Source organism: Mastomys coucha, unplaced genomic scaffold (genome assembly GCF_008632895.1).
Source record: "Mastomys coucha isolate ucsf_1 unplaced genomic scaffold, UCSF_Mcou_1 pScaffold4, whole genome shotgun sequence".
Taxonomy (NCBI): Eukaryota; Metazoa; Chordata; class Mammalia; order Rodentia; family Muridae; genus Mastomys; species Mastomys coucha.
In genome coordinates this window covers 55215603-55237542 of record NW_022196910.1, presented here as the reverse complement: position 1 = coordinate 55237542, position 21940 = coordinate 55215603, and the positions used below count along the sequence as shown (strand labels likewise).

The 21940-nt window shown below is 43.4% G+C and overlaps 2 protein-coding genes across 2 annotated transcripts in view; one reads left to right on the top strand and one right to left on the bottom strand.

Annotated features, from left to right (window-relative positions):
• The window catches only part of Prim1 (DNA primase subunit 1), a 17452-nt gene extending 7414 nt beyond the window's left edge, over positions 1–10038 (bottom strand). The window contains exons 1-7 of the mRNA XM_031349465.1: positions 9848–10038; positions 9067–9224; positions 5452–5558; positions 5314–5387; positions 3709–3845; positions 2258–2316; positions 1109–1280 (exon numbers count right to left, since the gene is read on the bottom strand). Coding sequence (XP_031205325.1) covers positions 1109–1280; positions 2258–2316; positions 3709–3845; positions 5314–5387; positions 5452–5558; positions 9067–9224; positions 9848–10028 — 888 coding nt within the window. The 5' untranslated portion in view covers positions 10029–10038. The remainder of the gene's footprint in view (positions 1–1108; positions 1281–2257; positions 2317–3708; positions 3846–5313; positions 5388–5451; positions 5559–9066; positions 9225–9847) is intronic.
• Positions 10039–15915: 5877 nt separating this feature from the next.
• The window catches only part of LOC116076149 (17-beta-hydroxysteroid dehydrogenase type 6), a 125638-nt gene continuing 119613 nt past the window's right edge, over positions 15916–21940 (top strand). Inside the window, exon 1 of the mRNA XM_031349778.1 lies at positions 15916–15973. The gene's annotated coding sequence lies outside the window, so the exon portion shown is untranslated. The remainder of the gene's footprint in view (positions 15974–21940) is intronic.

The following is a 21940-nucleotide window of genomic DNA, read 5'->3' as shown; positions in this document are numbered from 1 at the left end:
CTTTAGTACACATTATTACAAGAACGTTGAAGTGCCACACATCCAGAAACTCTTACGATTCCTAAGACACAAGTGCTTAGCACTTACAGCATTAAAAGCTCCCTCGTGCAGCTACAGCAGTGATCTGGCAGAAAGAATGCTAACACAAGTAGAAGGTGCTTATGACCACATCGCATCTAGGTGAAATGATTCCCCAATTTTTACCACTAATTCTAGGAACAACTTATAAAATGAGGAAACTATTTTACAGAATGGTCTCATTTCTTACTGTAGCTCAGTGAAACAAAAATGCAGATATGCAGGAGATAATTGCATAAAACAAAAGATTAAACATCTAGGAACATAAGAGGGGCTGGAGAGATGGCTCAGCGGGTAAGAGCACTGACTGCTCTTCCGAAGGTCATGAGTTCAAATCCCAGCAACCACATGGTGGCTCACAACCATCTGTAAAGAGATCTGATGCCCTCTTCTGGTGTGTCTGAAGATAGCTACTTACACATACTTATATATAATAATAAATAAATCTTTAAAAAAAAACCAAAAAACAAACAAAAAAACATTTAATGTCACAGAGACTATGCAGGCAGCACACATGTATGTCACAGAGACTATGTAGGCACCACACGTATGTCACAGACTATGCAGGCAGCACACATGTATAATGTCACAGAGACTACGCAGGCAGCACACATGTATAATGTCACAGAGACTATGCAGGCAGCACACATGTATAATGTCAGAGACTATGTAAATGTCACAGACTATGTAAACACACACATCTATAATGTCACAGAGACTATATAAATGTACACATCTGGGCTGGAGAGATGGCTCAGTGGTTAAGAGCACTGACTGGCTCATCCAGAGGTCCTGAGTTCAATTCCCAGCAACCACATGGTGGCTCACAACCATCTGTAATGGGATCTGATGCCCTCTTCTGGTGTGGTTGAAGACAGCTATAGTGTATTCATATACATAGATAAATAAATCTTTTTAAAAAATAAATGTACACATCTACAATGTTAGAGACTATGTAAATGCATATATCTATATGTCACAGAGACTATACAAATGCATACATGTATAATGTCAGAGACTATGTAAACACACACATCTGTAATGTCACAGACTGACACAAATGGCTTACATAGTAACTACAGGAAAGGATATTCTCAGGAACAAGGGCTAAAATCTTATCCCAGTTTTCTTTATTTTCAAGAATATCTTGGCCAACTAAGGCATATTCTTCGAAGTACTTTTTAATTATGTTTATAGATCTTCTGTAGGAATGACAGTAACAACGGTATCAGCAAGAGCACAGGGTACATAGGCACTCTCCTACTAGCTGAGGTCATTGCTAGATAAATGTTATCTTGACCCTTTTGTCAATTAATTGAGTTAAAACTAGACACTTAAAATGGAAATAGCCTAGCATGGACCTGCCACAGATATCTGGGAAATGTTTGGTTCTTAAAATTATTTTATTTTGAGACAGGGCCTCAACTGTGTAAGTCTGGATGGTTTGGGATTCACTATGCAGTCCAGGCTGGCCTCTGTAGAGATCTGCCTGCCTCTGGTTCCCTGGTATTGGGACTAAACAAAGGCATGTGCCACACCATGCCTGGCTTAAATGATTACTTCTTAAGTCCTATAATCTATGATGTTACTGACATCATAGAACATGTAACAGTGGTAGAAAGACAGGTAGGGTTCCAGGACAGCCAGGGCTGCAGAGAGAGCCCCCCCCAGCACACCCCCCCCAGTCTGCAGTTGCCCCCCCAGCACACCCCCTCCTCCAGTCTGCAGTTGCAAATGTACCGTATCTTGTGTTATTTGTCTTTGCCACCACCCTGGAGTCAAGTGGTGCACATATGGTCCCCACATCATTTACATAGGTGGTGCCTTCGGCATTTATCGAGGTCACAGGGTGAAACCAGGGTAGAAACGGCACGGGTGCTAGCATTAAGTAGACCAGGACTTGTGCGCTAGATGTTGACAATTGCTTGTGTGCCAAGCCAACCATACAGTTCTCTAAAACCTACTACTCTTGTCTTTAAGTGGAAGTCCTGTCACGTTTCTCTTGAGGTCCTGAAGGTTACTGAAAGTGACAGTAGAGACATTGGAACAGGGCAACTTAAAGTCAGAGGCTGTCAGCAGTAACTAACGGGAAACACTACTGTGGTGAAAACTGGCAGCAAGAGGCATCTCAAGCACACAGTGGCAAAGCAGAGGCCCTCAGGGGTCTCTCCCAACAGACCTGACAAAGGGGTGAACTTTCTCATTTAGGTGAACTTTCTTTTTAACGTCTTGACCACCCTGAAAAATAAACCACCAAAAAAGAATTTTATGTATATTATAAAGCATAAATTAGTTATTTAAAAACATCTTTAATATGTTCTATTATTCCATTTAAAGCTATATAAAACCGAAGACAGTGGCTAAATTCGGAGGTATATAAGGTTGGATGCTATTTTATTATCTTAGAACATTTTATTTTATTGTTTGTGTATGTGTGTGCTTGAGTACATACATGTGCACGGCAAGAGTGTAGATAAAAAGGCAGTAAGACCTGGTCAGGGCTGGGGAACTGTAACCCTAAGACTGGGTCAGATCCCGGGACCTGCCAGAGTAGAGAGTACTCTTAACCACTGAACCGTCTCTCTAGGCCAGAATCTTAACATCTCCAACTTCCTTTGACAAAATTTCTTTTGTTACAAAGGAGGATATTTAGCAACAAAACATTTAGTATCTTTTTGTTGCTGCTGCTGTTGGAGACAAAGTCTCATTCTACAGCCCAGGATGACCTGACCTCCTGGCCACCTTCCTGTTTCAGTCCCCAAGTGCTAGAATTATGGGCATGAGATGTCACACATATTCTAAAAAAAAAAAATTTATTTATTGTTTGAGTTTCTCATATTTATACGATGAATTTTAGTTATTTCATCCCTCCTTCCTCTCTGTCACCCCACACCCTCCCTTATTGAAACCCTTCTTCCCAATGGCCTCTTCCTACTTTCTGCTCATTTGTGTGTGAGACTTACTGAGTTTAATTGAAGTTTCTTGCCCTACTGTGATGAGAGGTTATTTCCTAGAGCAAGGGCCACTTCTTAGCATTGATGAGAATGACATGCCCTCTCTTAGGAGCCCCACATGAATGAGTGGAGCCTGGGGGTGGGGTGGGAGCTTCTTCTATTCATGAGAAATGAATTGTTGATAGTCCCCATCATAGGAAGGACTTGAAAAGATAACCACAGCTATGGTGAGCACACCTGAGTGTACTGGCTGTGTCATGTCCAGAGACATCTCCCATCTCTGGCTCAGGCTCTTTCTTTCTATTCTGTCTCCTGCAATGGTACCTGAGCATTTAAAAGGTGTGCAAGTACGTTTTAAAAGTAGCTATTACTTTTAAGTAGCTTTAAATGATCATTGCTAAGTTCACTTACTCTAGGATATGAATGCTATTAAAAAAATTATTTTCTGTGTTACTAGAAGTTCTGGGTTACTAAAAGTTCTGGTTGGAGAGATGGCTCTGTGGTTAAGAGCACTGACTGACCTTCCAGGGGTCCTGAACCACATGGTGGCTCACAACCACCTGTAATGGGATCTGATGCCCTCTTCTGGTGCGTCTAAAGAGAGCAACAGTGTAGTCGTATGCATAAAATAAAATATCTACTAGAGAAAGCCATGGAGGCTGTTAAGAGACATCACCTTTACAAGGCTCAAGTACTCCACGATCCCGGAGCGTACAGCCGAGGACAGCTTCCGAGCAGACTCATCACAGACCCAACAGTGTACACCTCTCCTTCCTGAATACACCCAGAGGCGGTGCTTAAATCCAAAGTCCTCTGAGGGACAGAAACAGCAGGCTCTAGGACAATTCTATAACCTAGTTTTTGCTTACCCAGTGCTCACGTTTTCCACACTCTCATCTTCCACTTCACCCCTCCCAGGCAGTGTGGGTACTGGTGATGCATTTTGAGATTTACGTTACGCAGGAACGTAAGACCTGTCTTTTGTTTGTTCTTTTGAGGCAGGGTTTCTCTGTGTAGCCCTGGCTGCCTATAGACCAGAGCTCCATCCATCAGCCTGCTTCTGCCTCCCAAGGGCAGAAATTAAAAGTGCACACTCCCACTGTCCAGATAACTCACCCAGATTGGTCTTAAACTTGCTCTACTGCCAAGGATAACCTTGAACTCCTGATCTTCCTACGTCCACCCTGAAATTACTCGTAGGCACTACCAGAGTGGGTTCTCTCACGTTTTACTTTGTGGTTATGGCATAAGGGTGTGCATACATGTGAGGAGCTCAGAGGCTGGCGCTGAGTGTCATCCTCTGTTGCTATCCACTTTATTTTCTGAGGACTCTCACCGCGTGTGGCACTCACTGATTCAGCTAGACAGGCTGGGCTGGGCGAGCCTCTGGAGTCCTGTCTCCACCAAGCTGTGCTGTGGCTCTTACACAGGTGCTGCACAGCTGAACTCAGGCACTCACCAGCAACAGTTTCTTATTTTCCTCATGCCGACTTACCCGCAGTTTGCCATGTGCCCTGAGTGCTCGCTATGACCAGAGCGCTGGCCTTTCTTACCCATCATCATCTTCCTGACAAGGATTTATTTCTTCCTTGACTTATTTTCATTAATATTTATGTGTGTATGAGTGTATGTGTGTGTATGAGTGTATGTGTATGTATGTGATGGTGCCTGCAGAGACCAGAAGGCCAGAACTGGATCCCTTAGAGCTAGAATTAGGTGAAGCTGGGAGGCAATCCACACAGCAGCTGGGAAGCAGCTCAGAGGCCCTGCAATTTGAGGGTAGGGGTAGGAGGATCAGGAGTTCAAGGTCGCCCTTGGCAATACAGCAAGTTTAAAACCAGCCTGGATAAGACTGCTCTTTTAATTTTTCATGTCTCTTATGGAGAATAGTACCAAGCACGCAGAGCTGCTCCATAGCAGACTATACCGGGGGAAGAAGAGTTGCTCCATAGCGGACTGTACTGGGGGAAGAAGAGTTGCTCCATAGTGAACTGTACTGGGGGAAGATACACTAGTTTGTTCAACAGCTGTATTCATGTTTTCAATATTAATTTTTTTCTCTTCTTTTTCCTCTTATGTTTCAGGGGAAAATATTAGAAATGTATGAGATCTGATAATGAAATACAGAACTGAGAGGATAATACACTGACACACACACAACACACTGACACACATGACACACTAACATACTAACACATATAACACACTGACACAACACACTAACACCCATGACCCACCAACACCCGTGACCTACTGACACCCACGACTCACTGACACATACCTTTCAACGCCCGGTCTATGATGCGCATGGCCATCGTCATGAGAGTCCAGCACTTGGAACATATGTCTGCAGAACTGGAACACAGCCATCATTACTCACTGCCAGTGACGTCACTTACCCCAGTAGGAAGCTGCCTACCTGCAGCATCTCCTTACGTCATCGTAGTCTGTCATGTCGATGTCGAAGACCAGTTCTTTCTCCTGGGCCTGGAAAGCGCCTAGCTTCACTGCATTGTGTTGACTAGGCTAGGAATACAAAATGCCATCAGGTTCTGTAAGAGCTGCGCATGCTCATTCGCACAGTGATGAGTCAAAGGTACTGTATGATGCCATGCTTATCACACTTGAGATACTTTGGATCTCATATAACCTGAATTAATGATAGTTTTATTCTTTATCAACTTAAAATCGGGTGTAATGATTTAACTCTAAATATATGTTGCTTGATAGAAATAACAAAGCTATTTTAGGTTTCTAATAAGTAAATGTCTATACAAATAATTCCTATTACAGGGTATTTTACAAATCTTTCCTTGTTATGATACATATAAATAACAAATATATGCTTATTTTAGATCCCTTCAACATATTAAAAAATATCTTCCCAAGGGAGTCCCTGATGTTTTTGAGACAGGATCTCATGTAGCCCAAGCTACCCTGATTGCCTGCAAGCCCCAGTGTCCTTCTGCCTCTGCTTCGCATGCATGTGTTAGAGGTGCAAGGGAAGACATGACCAGCCTTTTTTTAAATATTTCTTTTAGGTTTATTTGTTTATTTTATGTATATGAGTACACCATTGCTCTCTTCAGACACACCAAAAGAGGGCATCAGATCCCATTACAGCTGGTTGTGAGCCACCATGTGGTTGCTGAGAATTGAACTCAGGACCTCTGGAAGAACTCTTAACCGCTGAGCCATCTCTCCAGACCCCCCCTTCTCTCTCTCTCTCTCTCTCTCTCCCTTCTTCCCTTTCTTTCTTAAAATCTTCAATATAATGATATTTAGCCGGGTGTGGTGGCGCACACCTTTAATCCCAGCACTTGGGAGGCAGAGGCAGGCAGATTTCTGAGTTAGAGGCCAGCCTGGTCTACAGAGTAAGTTCCAGGGCAGCCAGAGAAACCCTGTCTTGAAAAACCAAAACCAAAACAACGAAAACAAAACAAAACAAACAAACAAACAAAACACTCTTTCTTCAATAATTTCCTGTAGCCCTATGACCAGCTTTTATGTGGATGCTGGAGGTTTGAACTCGGGACCAAACCAAGTGCTTTTCCTGTTGAGCCATCTCTTTATCCAGAGACCTGAGGCTTTCTGAGATCTTTCTCCTTACGTCTGTTGGCTTCCACTGATAACCCAGGCAAGAGACTACATTCCTTTCAGAAGAATCTGACCAGATGTGTTGGGCGCTGTTCTAGGCTCTAGGGATAGATCAGTGACTAAACAAAAGTCTCCATGTTAGTGGAGATTTTATCCTGACAAGAATCTAGGCAAACTTAGGTCAGAGAGCCCCTTCTCTTAGTAAAACATCACATTCTTCGGTGAGTGCTTTGGTGCACACCTACAATTCCGACTGCTTGGGAGGCAGAAGAAGCAGAAAGATTTTAAACGGGGGTGTGTAAGAGGGAGCAGGTTAAGACTGCAAAGAGAGTTTAATGACCTAGCCTTGAAATTCTCGGAAATAACATTAAAAAAAAAAAAAAAAAAGGACAGACTATTTAAAAAAAAAATAGCTCCCTCCACAATTGAAGACCAGGAGTATTGTAAAGGTCCATCAATACCTATCAGAACAGACAAAAAACGGCACATACCATGGTGCACAGTTGTATAGTTTTAGAGCTAGGAAGAGAAAAGATTGACAGAAAATCCTAAGAGCTTCCAGGTCTCATGCAGTAAGAAGAGAACTAGCTAGAATGGTGTTAGTTCTCCACACCCTGGAATAACAGGGCTCAAATGCAGGGTCTCACAGGACACATGCCCTCTGACTGACCTTCAAATGCAGGGTCTCACAGGACACATGCCCTCTGACTGATCTTCAAATGCAGGGTCTCACAGGACACATGCTCTATGACTGATCTTCAAATGCAGGGTCTCACAGGACACATGCCCTCTGACTGATCTTCAAACGCAGGGTCTCACAGGACACATGCCCTCTAACTGATCTTCAAATGCAGGGTCTCACAGGACACATGCTCTATGACTGACCTTCAAATGCAGGGTCTCACAGGACACATGCTCTATGACTGACCTTCAAATGCAGGATCTCACAGGACACATGCTCTATGACTGACCTTCAAATGTAGGGTCTCACAGGATACATGCCCTCTGACTGATCTTCAAATGCAGGGTCTCACAGGACACATGCCCTCTGACTGATCTTCAAATGCAGGGTCTCACAGGACACATGCCCTCTGACTGAACTGACCTTCAAATGTAGGGTCTCACAGGACACATGCCCCCTGACTGATCTTTAAATGCAGGGTCTCATAACCCATACAACACATATTCTATAACTAATATACATTCCAGCTCCTGTTCTGAGGAATTTAGCAACACCTTCTATACCTGTGTGTGTGTGTGTGTGTCCGTGTGCAGATGCATATGTGTATGCTAGAGGTTGAGGTTGGGTGTTTCCTTTACTTATTAAGTCTCTGGTCTCTCCCTGAACCTGGAGCTCCCTGGTTTGGCTAGTCTATCTGGGCAGCAAACTCCAGGGATTTTTTTTTCTTGTCCCTGCCTTGAGGGCTTTTTACATGAACACTGGAGATTGCCAATTCAGGTCCTCAGCACTTTACCAACAGAACCATCTTCCCAGCCTCGGGCTTACCACTTTGAACATAAATTTGTTTTATTTTGGTTTCCAGCCATCCAAATCAAAGTTGTGTTCCCTGCCCTTGTGTGTGTGTGTGTCTCTCTCTCTTTTTTTTTTTTTTTCGAGACAGGGTTTCTCTGTATAGCCCTGGCTGTCCTGGAGCTCACTTTGTAGACCAGGCTTGGCCTCGAACTCAGAAATTCACCTGCCTCTGCCTCCCAAGTGCTGGGATTAAAGGCGTGCGCCACCACCACCCTTGTGTCTCTTGTAGCTGTCCTGGTTACTCGCTCTGTGGATGAGGCTGGCCTCAAACTTCAACTCACAGATCCACCTGCCTTGGGGATTGAAGGAGTAATGCCAGGATCCCAGCAAGATTTTTTTCTTTTTAAAGACATGGTTTAGGGGGCTGGAGAGATGGCTCAGGGGTTAAGAGCACTGATTGCTCTTCCAGAGGTCATGAGTTCAATTCCCAGCAACCACATGGTGGCTCACAACCATCTGGAATGAGATCTGATGCCCTCTTCTGGAGTGTCTGAAGACAGCTACAGTGTACTTACATATAACAATAAACAAATCTTAAAAAAAAAAAAAGATATGATCTCATGCATTTCAAACTGGCCTCTGCTTCCTTTATGCTGGGGTTACAGATAACGCCCATTATACCTGGTTTATGTGTTCTTAGGAACAGAATCTAAAAGTTCATGCATGCCAGCCAAGCACTCCTATCAATTGAGCTACATCCCAGCCCGACGCTCACCTTTTCTTCTACACCTAGTAAGAAGGCAAGGTATTAACAGCCAAGTGGTTTTCAGTAAGTAGAGTGTTAAACAAGATTAAAATTTACTTGGAAAAAAAAAAGGTGTGTTTCATCAACTATAATAAACTCTAAAACATTACTTTCAAAACTCTGGCTTATGAAATAAATACACAAAAAAGACTTCTTACTCTGTGAGAATATACGGCGCCTATATCAATCTTATATGGATTCATTTTCTGCATCTCCTTTTCCAGTTCACTCTGGTTGTTGAAGGACTGGTAGCGAATGTAAATATCATCTTTCAGTGTGAATGAAAATTCACGGTGTTGAAAGTAATTCTTTGTCACTGCAAAATAATTTTAATTTCAGTTTAGGGCATAATGTAACCTTAACTAATGGAAAGACATATATTTTTAAACGACAGGGTCTTATTGTGTAGACTAGGTTGCCCTAGAACTTACTATGTTGTCCAGGCTGGCCTTGAACTCATGAAAATCCACATGCCCCAACCTCCAGAATGTAAGGATTGTAGGTATGAGTTACTAGGCTCTCTGGACTATTTTTAATGAGTGCCCTGTGCCCAACTCTGTTCTAGATAGCCTGTAATCTGAAGGGGCATACAATTTCACATTTGCTAGGGAAAAATAAACAAGAGGTGTAAATATTTCAAGGACGAAGTGCCTGTCGTCGCTGAAGAAGATGCCTTTCTTCTTCCTAGGACCTGGTTGCAGGTCGCAACTCCGAGCCTGCTTATTGGTCCCTTTCTTTCTCTTTTTCATTTACACAGTTAGGCCATTGAGTCCACCTGTGTTTTTGTAACTCAGAGGTGGTGGAGGAAGACGAAGATTGTGCAGGAGGGCACTCACGTCGGCACCGAGGGCCTTTATACAGTACATAAGGACATCCGCCCAGAATATCCGCACACAGCACTCCCAGCCCCGCTACCCATCCCGCTCCAGCCTCCATCACCTCCGCCATAGTTGAGCCAGCGATAGTACTGGGCGTAGGGAAAAAGCCTTCGGTAATAAAGCTTGAGTAGCTCCGGCAGCTCCGCAGGATCAAATGGCTCCATGAAGTAAGGAACTAGACTCGGACAGGACTGACACGAGAATTGGCGGGAACTAGATAGACTCCATCGTTGCGCACGCATTTGTCCCGCGCCGTCGCAGAGACCGCTGGGAATTGTAGTTCTTGCGGTCTCACAGGTTCGGTGGACTCAGATTGCTACTACTGGAAGTTATCTAGGCTGGCTACCTGCAACTTCTAGCTCAGGAAAACTTTTTCATTTAGCAACAGGGTTGTCCGCGAGGAGAGACCGTTAGCATAGTGACTTAGATTAGTAATAATAGGATTTTAAAAAGTCCTGTGCAAAAGATAGATTATTTATTGCACCATTTGGAAAATTATACATAAGAACTTAGTTTCCATCTGGGCCGTGGTAGTTCACACCTATAATCCCAGTCCTTGGGAGGCAGAGGCAGGCGGATCTCTGTTTTGTTTTGTTTTGTTTTTAAAAGATTTATTTATTTATTTATTTATTTATTTAATGTGCGTGAGTACACTGTAGCTGTCCTCAGACAGGCCAGAAGAGGGCATCAGATCTCATTACAGATGGTTGTGAGCCACCATGTGGTTACTGGGATTTGAACTCAGGACCTCTGGAAGAGCAGTCAGTGCTCTTACCCGCCGAGCCATCTCTCCAGCCCGGATCTCTGTTTTTGAGGTTAACCTGTTCTACAGAGCGAGTTCTAAGATCCTGTCTCAAAAACAAAACAAAACAAAACAAAAAATAACTTAATTTTCTGAACAATGGTTGCAAGCATAGGTCAGAGTTCTTTTGTCTTGTTTGTTTAATTTTGCATTGACATTTTTGTGTTTTACTATTCCAAATATGTATTTTTAAAAGGCAGAGTCTTACCCAGACACTATTGCTGATGCCAAGAACTGCTTGCTGATAGGAGCCTGATGTAGCTGTATCCTGAGAGGCTCTGCCAGAACCTGACCAATAGTGATCGCAGTCAACCATTGGACTGAGCATGGGAACGTCAATGGAGGAGTTAGGGGAAGGAATGAAGGAGCTGAAGAGGTTTGCAACCCCATAGTAAGAACAACAACATCAACCAGCCAGACCCCTCAGAGCTCCCAGGGACTAAACCAACCAAAGAGTACACATGGCGGGACTCATGGCTTCAGCTGCATATGTAGCAGAGGATAGCCTTATCTGGCATCAATGGGAGGAGAGGCGCTTAGTCCTGGGAAGGCTAGATGCCTGAGAGGTGGGAGTGGGTGGGGGGGCACCCTCATAGAAGCAGGGGAGGAGGGATGGGATAGGGAGTTTGCAGAGGAGAAACCAGGAAAGGCGGTAATATTTGAAATGTAAATAAATAAAATATCCAATAAAAAGTGAAAAATAAAAGGCAGAGTCTTGCTTTGTTGCCTAGGTTGGCCTCACATTGGAGAATCTCCTGCCTCTGGATATCAAGTGCTAAGATAATTAGTGTATGCCACCAGGCTGGTTTTTATTTTTACTTTTAAATAACATACAGCCTTATATATATTTCTGGGCTATAGTATGTTTTCATTTTTTCCCAGGATTTATTTATTTTATTTTACGAGTATGGGTATTTTCCTGCATGTATGTTTGTGCATTATGTGCATGCAGTGCCTACAGAAGGTAAGAGGATATCAGACCCCCTGGAACTGGAGTTACAGATGGTTGTGAGTGCCACCATGTGGGTGCTGGGAATCAAGTCTGGGTCTTGGAAGAACAGCCAGTGCTTTTAGCTGCTGAGCTATTTCTCCAGCCCTAATTTTATTTTTTATTAGAATATCTTTTGCTTATACTTTGTCAATTGCATATATGTAAACAATGTATCTTTTAAAAATTTACTTATATGTTTATGGGTGTTTTGCCTGTATGTGTGTCTGTGTAGCACTTACAGGCCTGGTACCAAAGGAGACCAAAAGAGGGCATCGGATTCTCTGGTATTGGAGTTATAAATAGTGTAGTCATGATGTGGGTGCTAGGAACTGAATCAAGGTCCTCTGGAAGAACAGTCAGTGATCTTGATAATTGAGCCTCCTCTCCAGCCTCCACACCATGTATCCCAACTCTTCTCTCCTGTTTCCCTCACGTACCCCACATAGCTCCTTCCCCTTCATGTTTCTGTTTCTCCTTTTTGTTTTTGTTTTTTGTTTTTTGTTTTTGGTTTTGGTTTTTCGAGACAGGGTTTCTCTGTGTATCCCTGGCTATCCTAGAACTCACTCTGTAGACCAGGCTGGCCTGGAACTCAGAGTCTGCCTGCCTCTGCCTCCCAAGTGCTGGGATTAAAGGCGTGAGCCACCACTGCCCCTCCCTGTTTCCCCTTTCTGTTGTTTATTGTGTTCCACTGGGTCTAATTAGTGCTGTCTGTTACAATGTTAACTGATCTTGTTGACTGTATGCCTGTCTCCTGCAGATAACCCTATCAACAGCAGTAGGGTCTTGCCTTCTGGTTTGGCTGAGCAATGGCAATAGTTCTTTTGGGGACTCTGAAGTCTATCTGACCAATAATTCATAAGAAGGTACCCAACACCTGGAACTGGGATATTCATTTAATAACTCAGGTCTTATGGGGGAAGTAAGTATTGTCCATGCAAAGGTACCCATGTTCAAACTCTTAAAAAATTATATATATGTATATATATATACACACACATATGTTAAGATATATACATATAGATAATTTAAGATATATATATATATAATTTAAGATATATACACACATATGTATGTACATATAAATATTAAAATCAGCTTACAAAGTTGTGGTTTCCACAAGGGACTTCACTCATCCTTCACTTGTTCCTCTCCTGCTTTACCCCACCTTAGCCTTAGCCCCCCTCCTCGCCCCTTCCCCTTGACCCCCATGGATCCTTTCTTCCTGAGATACAAAGTTAAACATACAAATCTAAAGCTTCAGAGCCAGGATCTGTATATGAGAGACACTATGTGGTGTTTGTGTTTCTGAGCCAGGGCTGTCTTACTTACTGTGATACATTTCCACTCTATCCCTTCAGTGAGATTTTAAAAATAGTTTATGCATTGCTGTGTATGCTCAGGTATACAAGTGTGTGGATGCTAGATGACAGTTTTTCGGAGTTGGCTTTCTGTTTCCTCTTTCATGTAGTTTCTAGGGATGAAACACAGATCACTGGATTTATGTGGAAATTGCTTTTTACACATCAAGTAATATTTTGATGCTGTGTAATAGTTTGATACTATAGAACACCAGAACTTAAGTAGGTGTATTTAAATGTATTTACTTTTTATTTATTTATCTTTATGTGTAGGGGTATTTTGTTTGCAAGTATGTCTATAAATCACAAGCATGCTTAGTCCCTTGGAGGCCTGAAGAGGGTGTTGAATCCCCAGGAATTACAATTATAGACGTGATGCTGGGAACTGAACCTGAGTCCTCTGTAAGAGCAGCAAATACTCCTAATGGCTTTATGGCTGAACATCTCTCCAGCCTTCCTTTTACTCCTTCCTTCCTTCCTCCCTTCCTTCTTTCCTTCCTGGTTCTTGGTGGCAGCACATGCCAGGACCCCACCATTGGTGCCAGGTGGCATAACTGGCTACTCACATCAGGCTGCTCCTCACTACCCTTGAGTTTCCAGTTCTGCCCATCTTCACGGTGCCCATACCCTTCTGTTTCTCTTCCATTTCTCTATCACTTACTTGCTCCTCTTAGTGGTCCCTGGGGTCTCTGTGTGTCTGAGGGGTTATCCCAGGAGTGGTCTCAGGAGAGCTATCCCTGCCTATGCAGTGTGGCACTGGTCAGGGGTCATCTTGGGCATGGTTGGACCTGCACAGGGACAGACTGGTGGTCATCTCAGGCTTGATGCCCCCCACCCCCAACCTCACAGCCTCAGGCTGAAGTAGTCTTGTCTTAGGCCACCTCTGCCCTGGAAGCCAGGGGTCATCCTGGTCATGGTCTGCCCGATAGGGACTTTAAAGCACTAGACTGGTGGTTGCTTTGGGCTCACTCCTTGTCTGGGTTGTGTGGCCAGTCTTCCTGTATGAGCTTCCTGTGTGCTAAGATTATAGTCCTGGGCTGCTGTGTTCCTTGAGATTTTAAAATTAACTTAAAGTTATTAGGCTGAGATTTAAAAACAAACAAAAACAAACAGTTGGATGCAGTGGTGCATATCTTTAATCCCAGTACTCAGGAGGCAGAGTTCCAGGCCCAGTAAGGATTACACAGGGGAAAAAAAAAAGGATTACACAGGGGAAAAAAAAAAGGATTACACATGGAGACCCTGTCTCAAAACAAAACAAAAACCATACAAAAAACAACAAAAGAAACAACTAAAAAGGAATTAATGTGTTCCTTTTAATACTCTGGGTATGCCTAGCAGAAATAAAAATGATTGAGAAAGAGTATCCCCTACCATCTTGGGAACAGTCCAGTGAAGATGGAGGTTGTCGTAGGGGAAGAAGGCAGTACGATCCCTTCTGCACCCTTAGCACGAAGAGAATATTGGGAGCCAGAACAAGCGGGTTGATTTGTTTGTTTGATTGGTTTTTATTTTTTTACCTGTTGCATATATGTCTATCACCTGAGAAAGGGTTTTTGCAAGAAGCTTTATTCAAGAGACAGCCAAAAAGAGGTCTTAAGACCCAAATCTACCCAAGGGTGCTGTTGTGGGATATTTATGAGATAAAGAAACAGGATGGAAAGGTGTGTGTGTGTGAGATGGCTCAGTACTTAAGAGCACTGGTTGCTCTTGCAGAGATCCTGAGTTCAATTCCCAGCAACCACATGGTGACTCACAACCATCGGTAAAGGAATCTGATGCCCTCCCTCTTCTGGTGTGTCTGAAGACAGCAACAATGTACTCCTATAAAATAGGCGAATGAATGAATGAATGAATGAATGAATGAACAAATACATCTTTAGGAAGGAAAGAAAGAAAAGAAAGAGGACGGTCATAGACCACGTTGCATTCCACAAAGAAGCTATTTAATCTTAAAAGGTTCCTCGGGTAGAGGCTTTTCCACCAATTGCCACCTGGTGGCAGCATTGTCATTTCTTTTGTATCCATTGCGATTTCATCCTCAGAAGTTACAAAACCTTTCCCCCTCTAACCGTCTGGGAGTGATTTTCCCTACAAGCTGTCGCTGTAGCTGTCTTCAGATACACTAGAAGAGGGCATCAGATCTTATTACAGGTGGTTGTGAGCCACCATGTGGTTGCTGGGACTTGAACTTAGGACCTTCAGAAAAGCAGTCAGTGCTCTTAACCACTGAGCCATTCTCTCCAGCCCAGCACCACTCTTTTTTAGTGAGTCCCAGGTTATTTCTCCAAACTCAGCAGACTTGAGAAACCAATTGTTTGGGATTTCTTTTTAGTTTAGTTTCTAGCATTATTTTGCGTATTTTTAGCAGGTAAATGAGTAATTTACTTTGGGGAATATGACTATTTAAATATTTATTTTATCTTTTACATTGTTTAAGAATTATTAATATTTTGGAGGTGGTGGGAAGGAGATCTGTTACATTGCCAAGGTTAGTCTCAGACTGGCAGCTTACTGCTTCAGTTCCGAAACCTGACATTTCAAGAGTGGGCCACCATGTCAAGTTAGACTTTATTTATTTTTTTAGACTTTATTTATTCTATTAGTCTGCAAATAATTACTGACTAAATGTATGATACTTAGATTTGTATGTCACCTAGACTCAATTAAGGCATACCCAGAACACCGACTAGTTAAACATTGTTTCTGGGTGTGCATGAATATGAGGTTGTTTAAAGGGAATGTTGGTGAATGAACTGCTAACCCGAATAGGAGGATCCACCTTCCTTGTGGGCAGGCACAGTTCAATCAGCTAGGGGACCAGAAAGACCAAACAGGGCAGAAGAAAGGTGATTTCCTCCTTCTCAACCCTGGAACACTTTAATTCTGTCCTCAAGGGCAGGGTGACAGACCCCCAGCACGCCAGGACTCAGCCTGTATCCCCTGAGGCATTTGGCCTTATTCTGAGGTTCTGAACTGGACTTGGACTGAGACTTCAGTTACAGACAGCCCGTCGGGAGACTTCTCTACAATCATGTGAGCTAATGCCCCCAGTAACTCCCTTTCATATATTTATATCTGTTTAGCCTGGAGGTTCTACCTCTCTGGCTAATACTAACACAATCTATGTTGGGTACAAAGGTTCTAGGGTTTCTGCTCCCAAGGCAGGGAATTTCCAGAAGGGACAACAGGTACAAACAAGGGTAATAAAGTGTAGTTAGAAATTTTAAAACTTCTGTTAAATTTATGTGTATAGATTTGCATATCTGCCACATATGTTTGGGTATCTACAGAGGCCTGAAGAGGTCATCAGATCCTCTGGAACTCAAGTTCTAGGCAGGTGTGAGCAGCTGTGTGTGTGCTGGGATCTGAACTTGGGTCCTCTGGAAGAACAATAAGTGCTGCTAACCCCTCAGCCATATTCCTAGCCTTCTATGGCCTCAGCTCCTTAAGATAATAATGAGACTAGCACAGGAATACAGACACAGAAGTATAAAGGGCACAGTGTGTTCTGGAATCTTCCGATAGCTCTCCATAGAAATAGCTCAACCGAGAAGTCAGACTAAAAGGCAGCAGGGGGCAAGCAAGCACCGTGTGCCAAGCTGAGGGACATGATGGTATATGGAACGTGTCCTTCCCTTTTATTCAGCTTCATCAGAGTGAAATGAAGATGCCATCTGTGGCAATATTTGATGAGAAATTTGAGGGGTGAAAATATAATGGAAATGAGCAAGTTCTTCGAAGACTTGAAGTACTTGTGTGCTAGTTGATTTTCTCTTATGTAAGATAAAGAGGAGAAGATAGGAGAATTCATTTGATTGGCACAGGATTGATGTAGATGTTTCAAGGCCACAGTTAAGCTTAAATTTGATAGTATTATATATATAAAAAACTATAGCAAAGTAGCAGAGCTTATTTATAAAGACTGAATTTGTTTAATGAGAACATTTTAGTTTACCCCACAATGATCATTTCCTTTGAGCCCAAAGCAAGGGACAGCCATGAAAGCAAGCAAAGGATCCACCGTAGAACATTGCAAGTGTTTACAAAGCTGTGTGTCACGGAGCTTGGTGTAGACAATTGAAAAATTTAAAGTTTATTTATAAATTAACCTGCTAGACTTTTATTGTCTTCTTGTGTGCATTTTCTTGTTATTCATAATGCTATATATGCTTTGAATACAGCCCTCCCCCACCAGGCTGCATTGTCAGACTCACATCAAACATAGCACCAAAATCTCCTTTCACAGAAACTTGGAATTATCTGAAGATGGCAGGGAGCAATGCTATTCTCTCACTGTGTTACTGTGTCTGCCTCCAACTCCTGATTCACAGCCTCCCGAGGGGCTAGGATGGCACATATCACTTTACCGCTGGCTTTAATCATTCTCCAATGACATAACCAGAGTTGTTCTTTAGGAAATTTCTAGAGCCACAGGCTGGCAGGTGGGAGGGGAGAAATCAACAGGCAGTTTTAGAGGCTGTGGCTGGAAGCAGACGATGGATACTCACGACCTCAGTTACTGAAGAGGGTAGGGTGTGATGGGCCTGGTAATCTAAGGAGGCTGAGTTAATAATCCCTATGTGGGGGAAGGGGGAGGAAAGAGATTAAGATAATGACCAAATTGTAGACTCTGGACACTGGGTAGAAGGGGATTTTCTTGAACCTTTGTAGGTGCAGATAAGCGTGTTAAATATTTATTGATTAGGTGTAGGTTGGGAATGCATGCATGAGAGGAAGGATGGCCAGCCACAAAGCCTGATGATTTCAGTTCCGAACAGGTTGAACTCAAGGTATCACTGCGTTTCGGCTTCTTTACTAGTCCTCCCTCACAGTGTGCAGCGATGCAAAGTGTTAGTGTATACTGCATTTTGGAGGCACATTGTATGCTTACTATCTGTTCTCTGTATTGATTCTATGAATTCTACGGCTGGCAGTTGGAGATCACAGGCTAGATGCCCAGAGAGAGATCTGGGCTGAAATCAGAGGTTTGTGGTCACTCAAATGGAGGTTAGGATGATGGCAGAGACCACCAGATAAGAATGTGTATATGAGAAGAGAAAGAGGAGCAAGGTAGTTCTGTTAGAGATGTTCATGTAAAAGCAGCAGAGGAGGACAAGCCAGGAATGGCCAGAGAAGTCAGTGAACAGGAGAGCTAGGAGTGATTTCATAGGAGCCAAGAGAGGAGAGAGCTATGAACGTGCCCATGGGTTAGGGCAAGTAGGAAGGCATTAATGATCTTTGCTAGGTCTGTTTTATGGAATGGTTTGGACAGAAAGCTTGTAAAGAGAGCTGCAGAATCAGCAGGCAGACCTGTTTCCTGTTTTCCTGGGTTTTCTAACTGTTATGTGCCAGACTACCTGTGTGTGTGTGTGTGTGTGTGTCTGTCTGTCTGTCTGTCTGTGTGTGTGTCTGTCTGTGTGTCTGAGTGTCTCTGTGTGTGTCTGTATGTACGTGTGTGTGTGTCTGAGTGTCTATGTGTCTGAGTTTCTCTGTGTGTGTGCCTGTGTGTGTCTGTATGTACGTGTGTGTTTGTGTCTGTGTGTCTATATATGTGTGTGTGTCTGAGTGTCTATGTGTGTGTCTGTGTGTGTCTGTATGTGTATCTGTGTCTGTGTGTGTCTATATGGGTGTTTGTCTGTATGTGTCTATATGGGTGTGTGTCTGTGTGTGTCTGTGTGTGTGTGTGTGTGTGTGTGTGTCTGAGTGTCTGTGTGTGTGTCTATTTCTGTGTGTGCATCTGTGTGTGTCTGTATATGTGTGTGTATGTTTGTGTTGTGTCTGTGTGTGTCTGTTGGCCATGGACACATCATGATGTATGGGAGGGTCTGGAAGACTTGCCCTCTGTAAGTACTATAAGAAATGGACTAGTGAAAGGAGCTCATCCTACTTGAAGAGCTTTGTTATTGCTTTTCTCTGTGCCAGACCTTACAGTGGGAACTGTGACTGCTTACTGACTTGAGTGCAATAGGTCTAATTGGATCATGGAACACAGGGTGTCCAGGGGTGTGTGGCATATGAGAGGCAAGGTACGCGAACCTGCTGTAGTGCAAAGTGTAGCTGAAGCATTGCTTACCGTGATCTGCACAGACCTTTGGCTAACTGGCCATAGTGTTTCCAGAAGTGAAATAGGTAGAAAGCTCTCAGTCTGTACACGCAGGAACTTTCTAGAACAAGTTAACAAAAGGCGACTCTGAGTCATAGCAGCAGAGAATTAAGGCCCCTCCATGAATTTCCAGACTTGAGCAAGCCTGAAGATCCAAAACTCTTCATATGAAGGGGAGACCAGGCCTGTTGGAGGAAGAACTTTGTTACAGTTCTGAACATTTTTTTCTTCTTATTGTTTGAGAATTTTATACATGCATACAATGTGTTTTGATCAAATCTACCCTCATGTTCTTACCTCTAGTGTTCTGCTAATTACTCTCACCATGTTTTCCTCTCAAGTTCATGTCCTTTTATTTAAAAAAACCAAACCCACTAGTGCTGTCTGTGTGTATGTATCTGGATACAGGACCATCTACTGGAGCATGGGCCACATCCCTGGAGAACATTGACTCTGCCTCCATCCATAGCCATCGATTGCCAGTAGATTCTCAGATGGGGGCAGGACTTTATTACTCCCTCCTTGTAACCAAAATCCACGGGCCTTCTGCCTTAGTAAAATTCCTAAGAGTCCAGTCATATGGGGCATGCAGGGATAGTCCTTCTAAGGTGAAGGATAAGTTATTGCACCTGGCCCCTCCTACCACCAAGAAAGCAGCGCTGCACTTAGTGGGCCTATTTGGAATTTGTAGACAGCATATTCCTCACTTGGGTGTGTTGCCCTGACTTGTATACCGAGTGACCCCAAATGCTCTAGTTGTGAATGGGGCCTGAACAGGAAAAGGCTTTCAACAGGTCCAGGCCCCTTTGCCGATCTCAGCGCATGATCCAACAAACTTGATAGATGTTAGTGGCAAATGGGGATGCTGCTTGGAGTCTTTGACAGCCCCCCATAGCTGAATCAAAGCAGCGAGACTTGGGATGTTTGAGCAATGATCTGCTGCCATATGCAGACAACTATTCTCCCTTTCCTTTCTTTCTTTCAAGATTTATTTATTTACTTTATGTATGTGAGTACACTGTAGCTGTACAGATGGTTGTGAGCCTTCATGTGGTTGTTGGGAATTGAATTTTTAGGACCTCTGCTCGCTTCAGTCAACCCCACTCCCTCAGTCTCTGCTTGCTCTGCCCAAAGATTTATTATTATTATTATTATTATTATTATTATTATTATTTTTGAGACAGTGTATCCCTGGCTGTCCTAGACCTCACTTTGTAGACCAGGATGGCCTCGAACTCAAAAATCCACCTGCCTCTGCCTCCCAAGTGCTGGAATTAAAGGCGTGAGCCACCACTGGCTGGCAGATTTATTTATTATTATACATTGTAGCTGATTTCAGACGCACCAGAAGAGGGCGTCAGATCTCATTACGGATGGTTGTGAGCCACTATGTGGTTGCTAGGGTTTGAACTCAGGACCTTTAGGAAGAGCAGTCAGTGCTCTTACCCGCTGAGCCATCTCACCAGCCCCCTCTTTCTTTCTCTCTTTCTTCCTTTCTTCCTTTTTCTTTCCTTCCTTCTTTCCTTCCTTTCTTTTTCCTTTTCTTTTTTTTTTCTTTTTTCTTTTTTTTTTTTTTGAGACAGGTTTCTTTGTGTAGCCTTAGCTGTCCTGGAACTTGTTCTGTAGAACAGGTTGGTCTCCAGCTCAGAGACTGGCCTGTATCTGTCCTGCTGGGATTAAACTCACTACAACCCGCAATGATTCTCCTTTTGAGAGACAATTTTCTTGGTCTGCTCTTGGGCCTTAACAGAAATTGAATATTTGATAATGGGGCACTGAGCTACCATGCAACCTGAGCTGTCCTATATGAACTGAGTATTATCTGACACACCCTGCTGCAGAGTTGGATGTGAATGGCAACAATCCATCATCAAATGGATGTGGTATATGAGTGATTAGACCTGGGTCACCACAGTCAGTTACATGAAGAAGTTGTCCAAATGCATATGAGTCTTGCACATGTTATAATGTCACCTGCCCCAAACATGCACCTTTGGCTTCATGGGGATGTGGCCTGTGATTGATTGACTGAGGAAGAGGATTCACAGGGGTGTGACCTGTGGTTGGCTAAGGAAGAGAGGATTCATGGGGTGTGGCCCGTGATTGATTGAAGATGAGAGGCTGCTAGGACCTAGTTTGTGGGTAGCTCTGCACACTATGCAACTATCACCTAGAAGTAGACAGTTACAATAGTACAGTTCCTTTCTGAGACAATCCTCAAGGACGCCAGGGAAGGTACATCTTCACAGTGGGCCGAACTTGAGGCAGTACATAGGTTATGCATTTTGCTTTGAAGGAAAAATGGCCAAATGTGCAATTATATACGGATTCATGTGCTGCGGCCAATGGTACGGCTAAATGGCTAGGCATGTGGGAGGAGCTAAATAACTTGAGGGAGGAGCTAAGTGGCATGTGGGAGGAGCGAGATTGGAGAACTGATGGGAAAGGCATTGGGGAAAGAAGTAGTGGGTAGATCTGGAGGCAGAGGACTCTTGAGGGCATCTCTTGGTGTTACCACATTCTGTAAGTAAAGTCAGTGGGAAACTACACACTATCATCCAGGAAGGATAATAAACATTTCAGGAAAGAGATATGTGTTCCCCCTTCAGGTAAAGAACTGATACCTGCTGAGGTTCTTGCTGAGAGGAGAAGAAACACACGCAGAATGTTATAAACACCAGCTAAGGCCACACAACCCATCGCAGAAGTGAGACGTGTCATTACTGTGAACATTTCTGTTAAGAATGATACATTTCGGCCGGGTGGTGGTGGCACATGCCTTTAATCCCAGCCCTTGGGAGGCAGAAGCAGGCGGGTTTCTGACTTTGAGGCCAGCCTGGTCTACAGAGTGAGTTCCAGGACAACCAGGGCTATACAGAGAAACCCTGTCTTTAAAA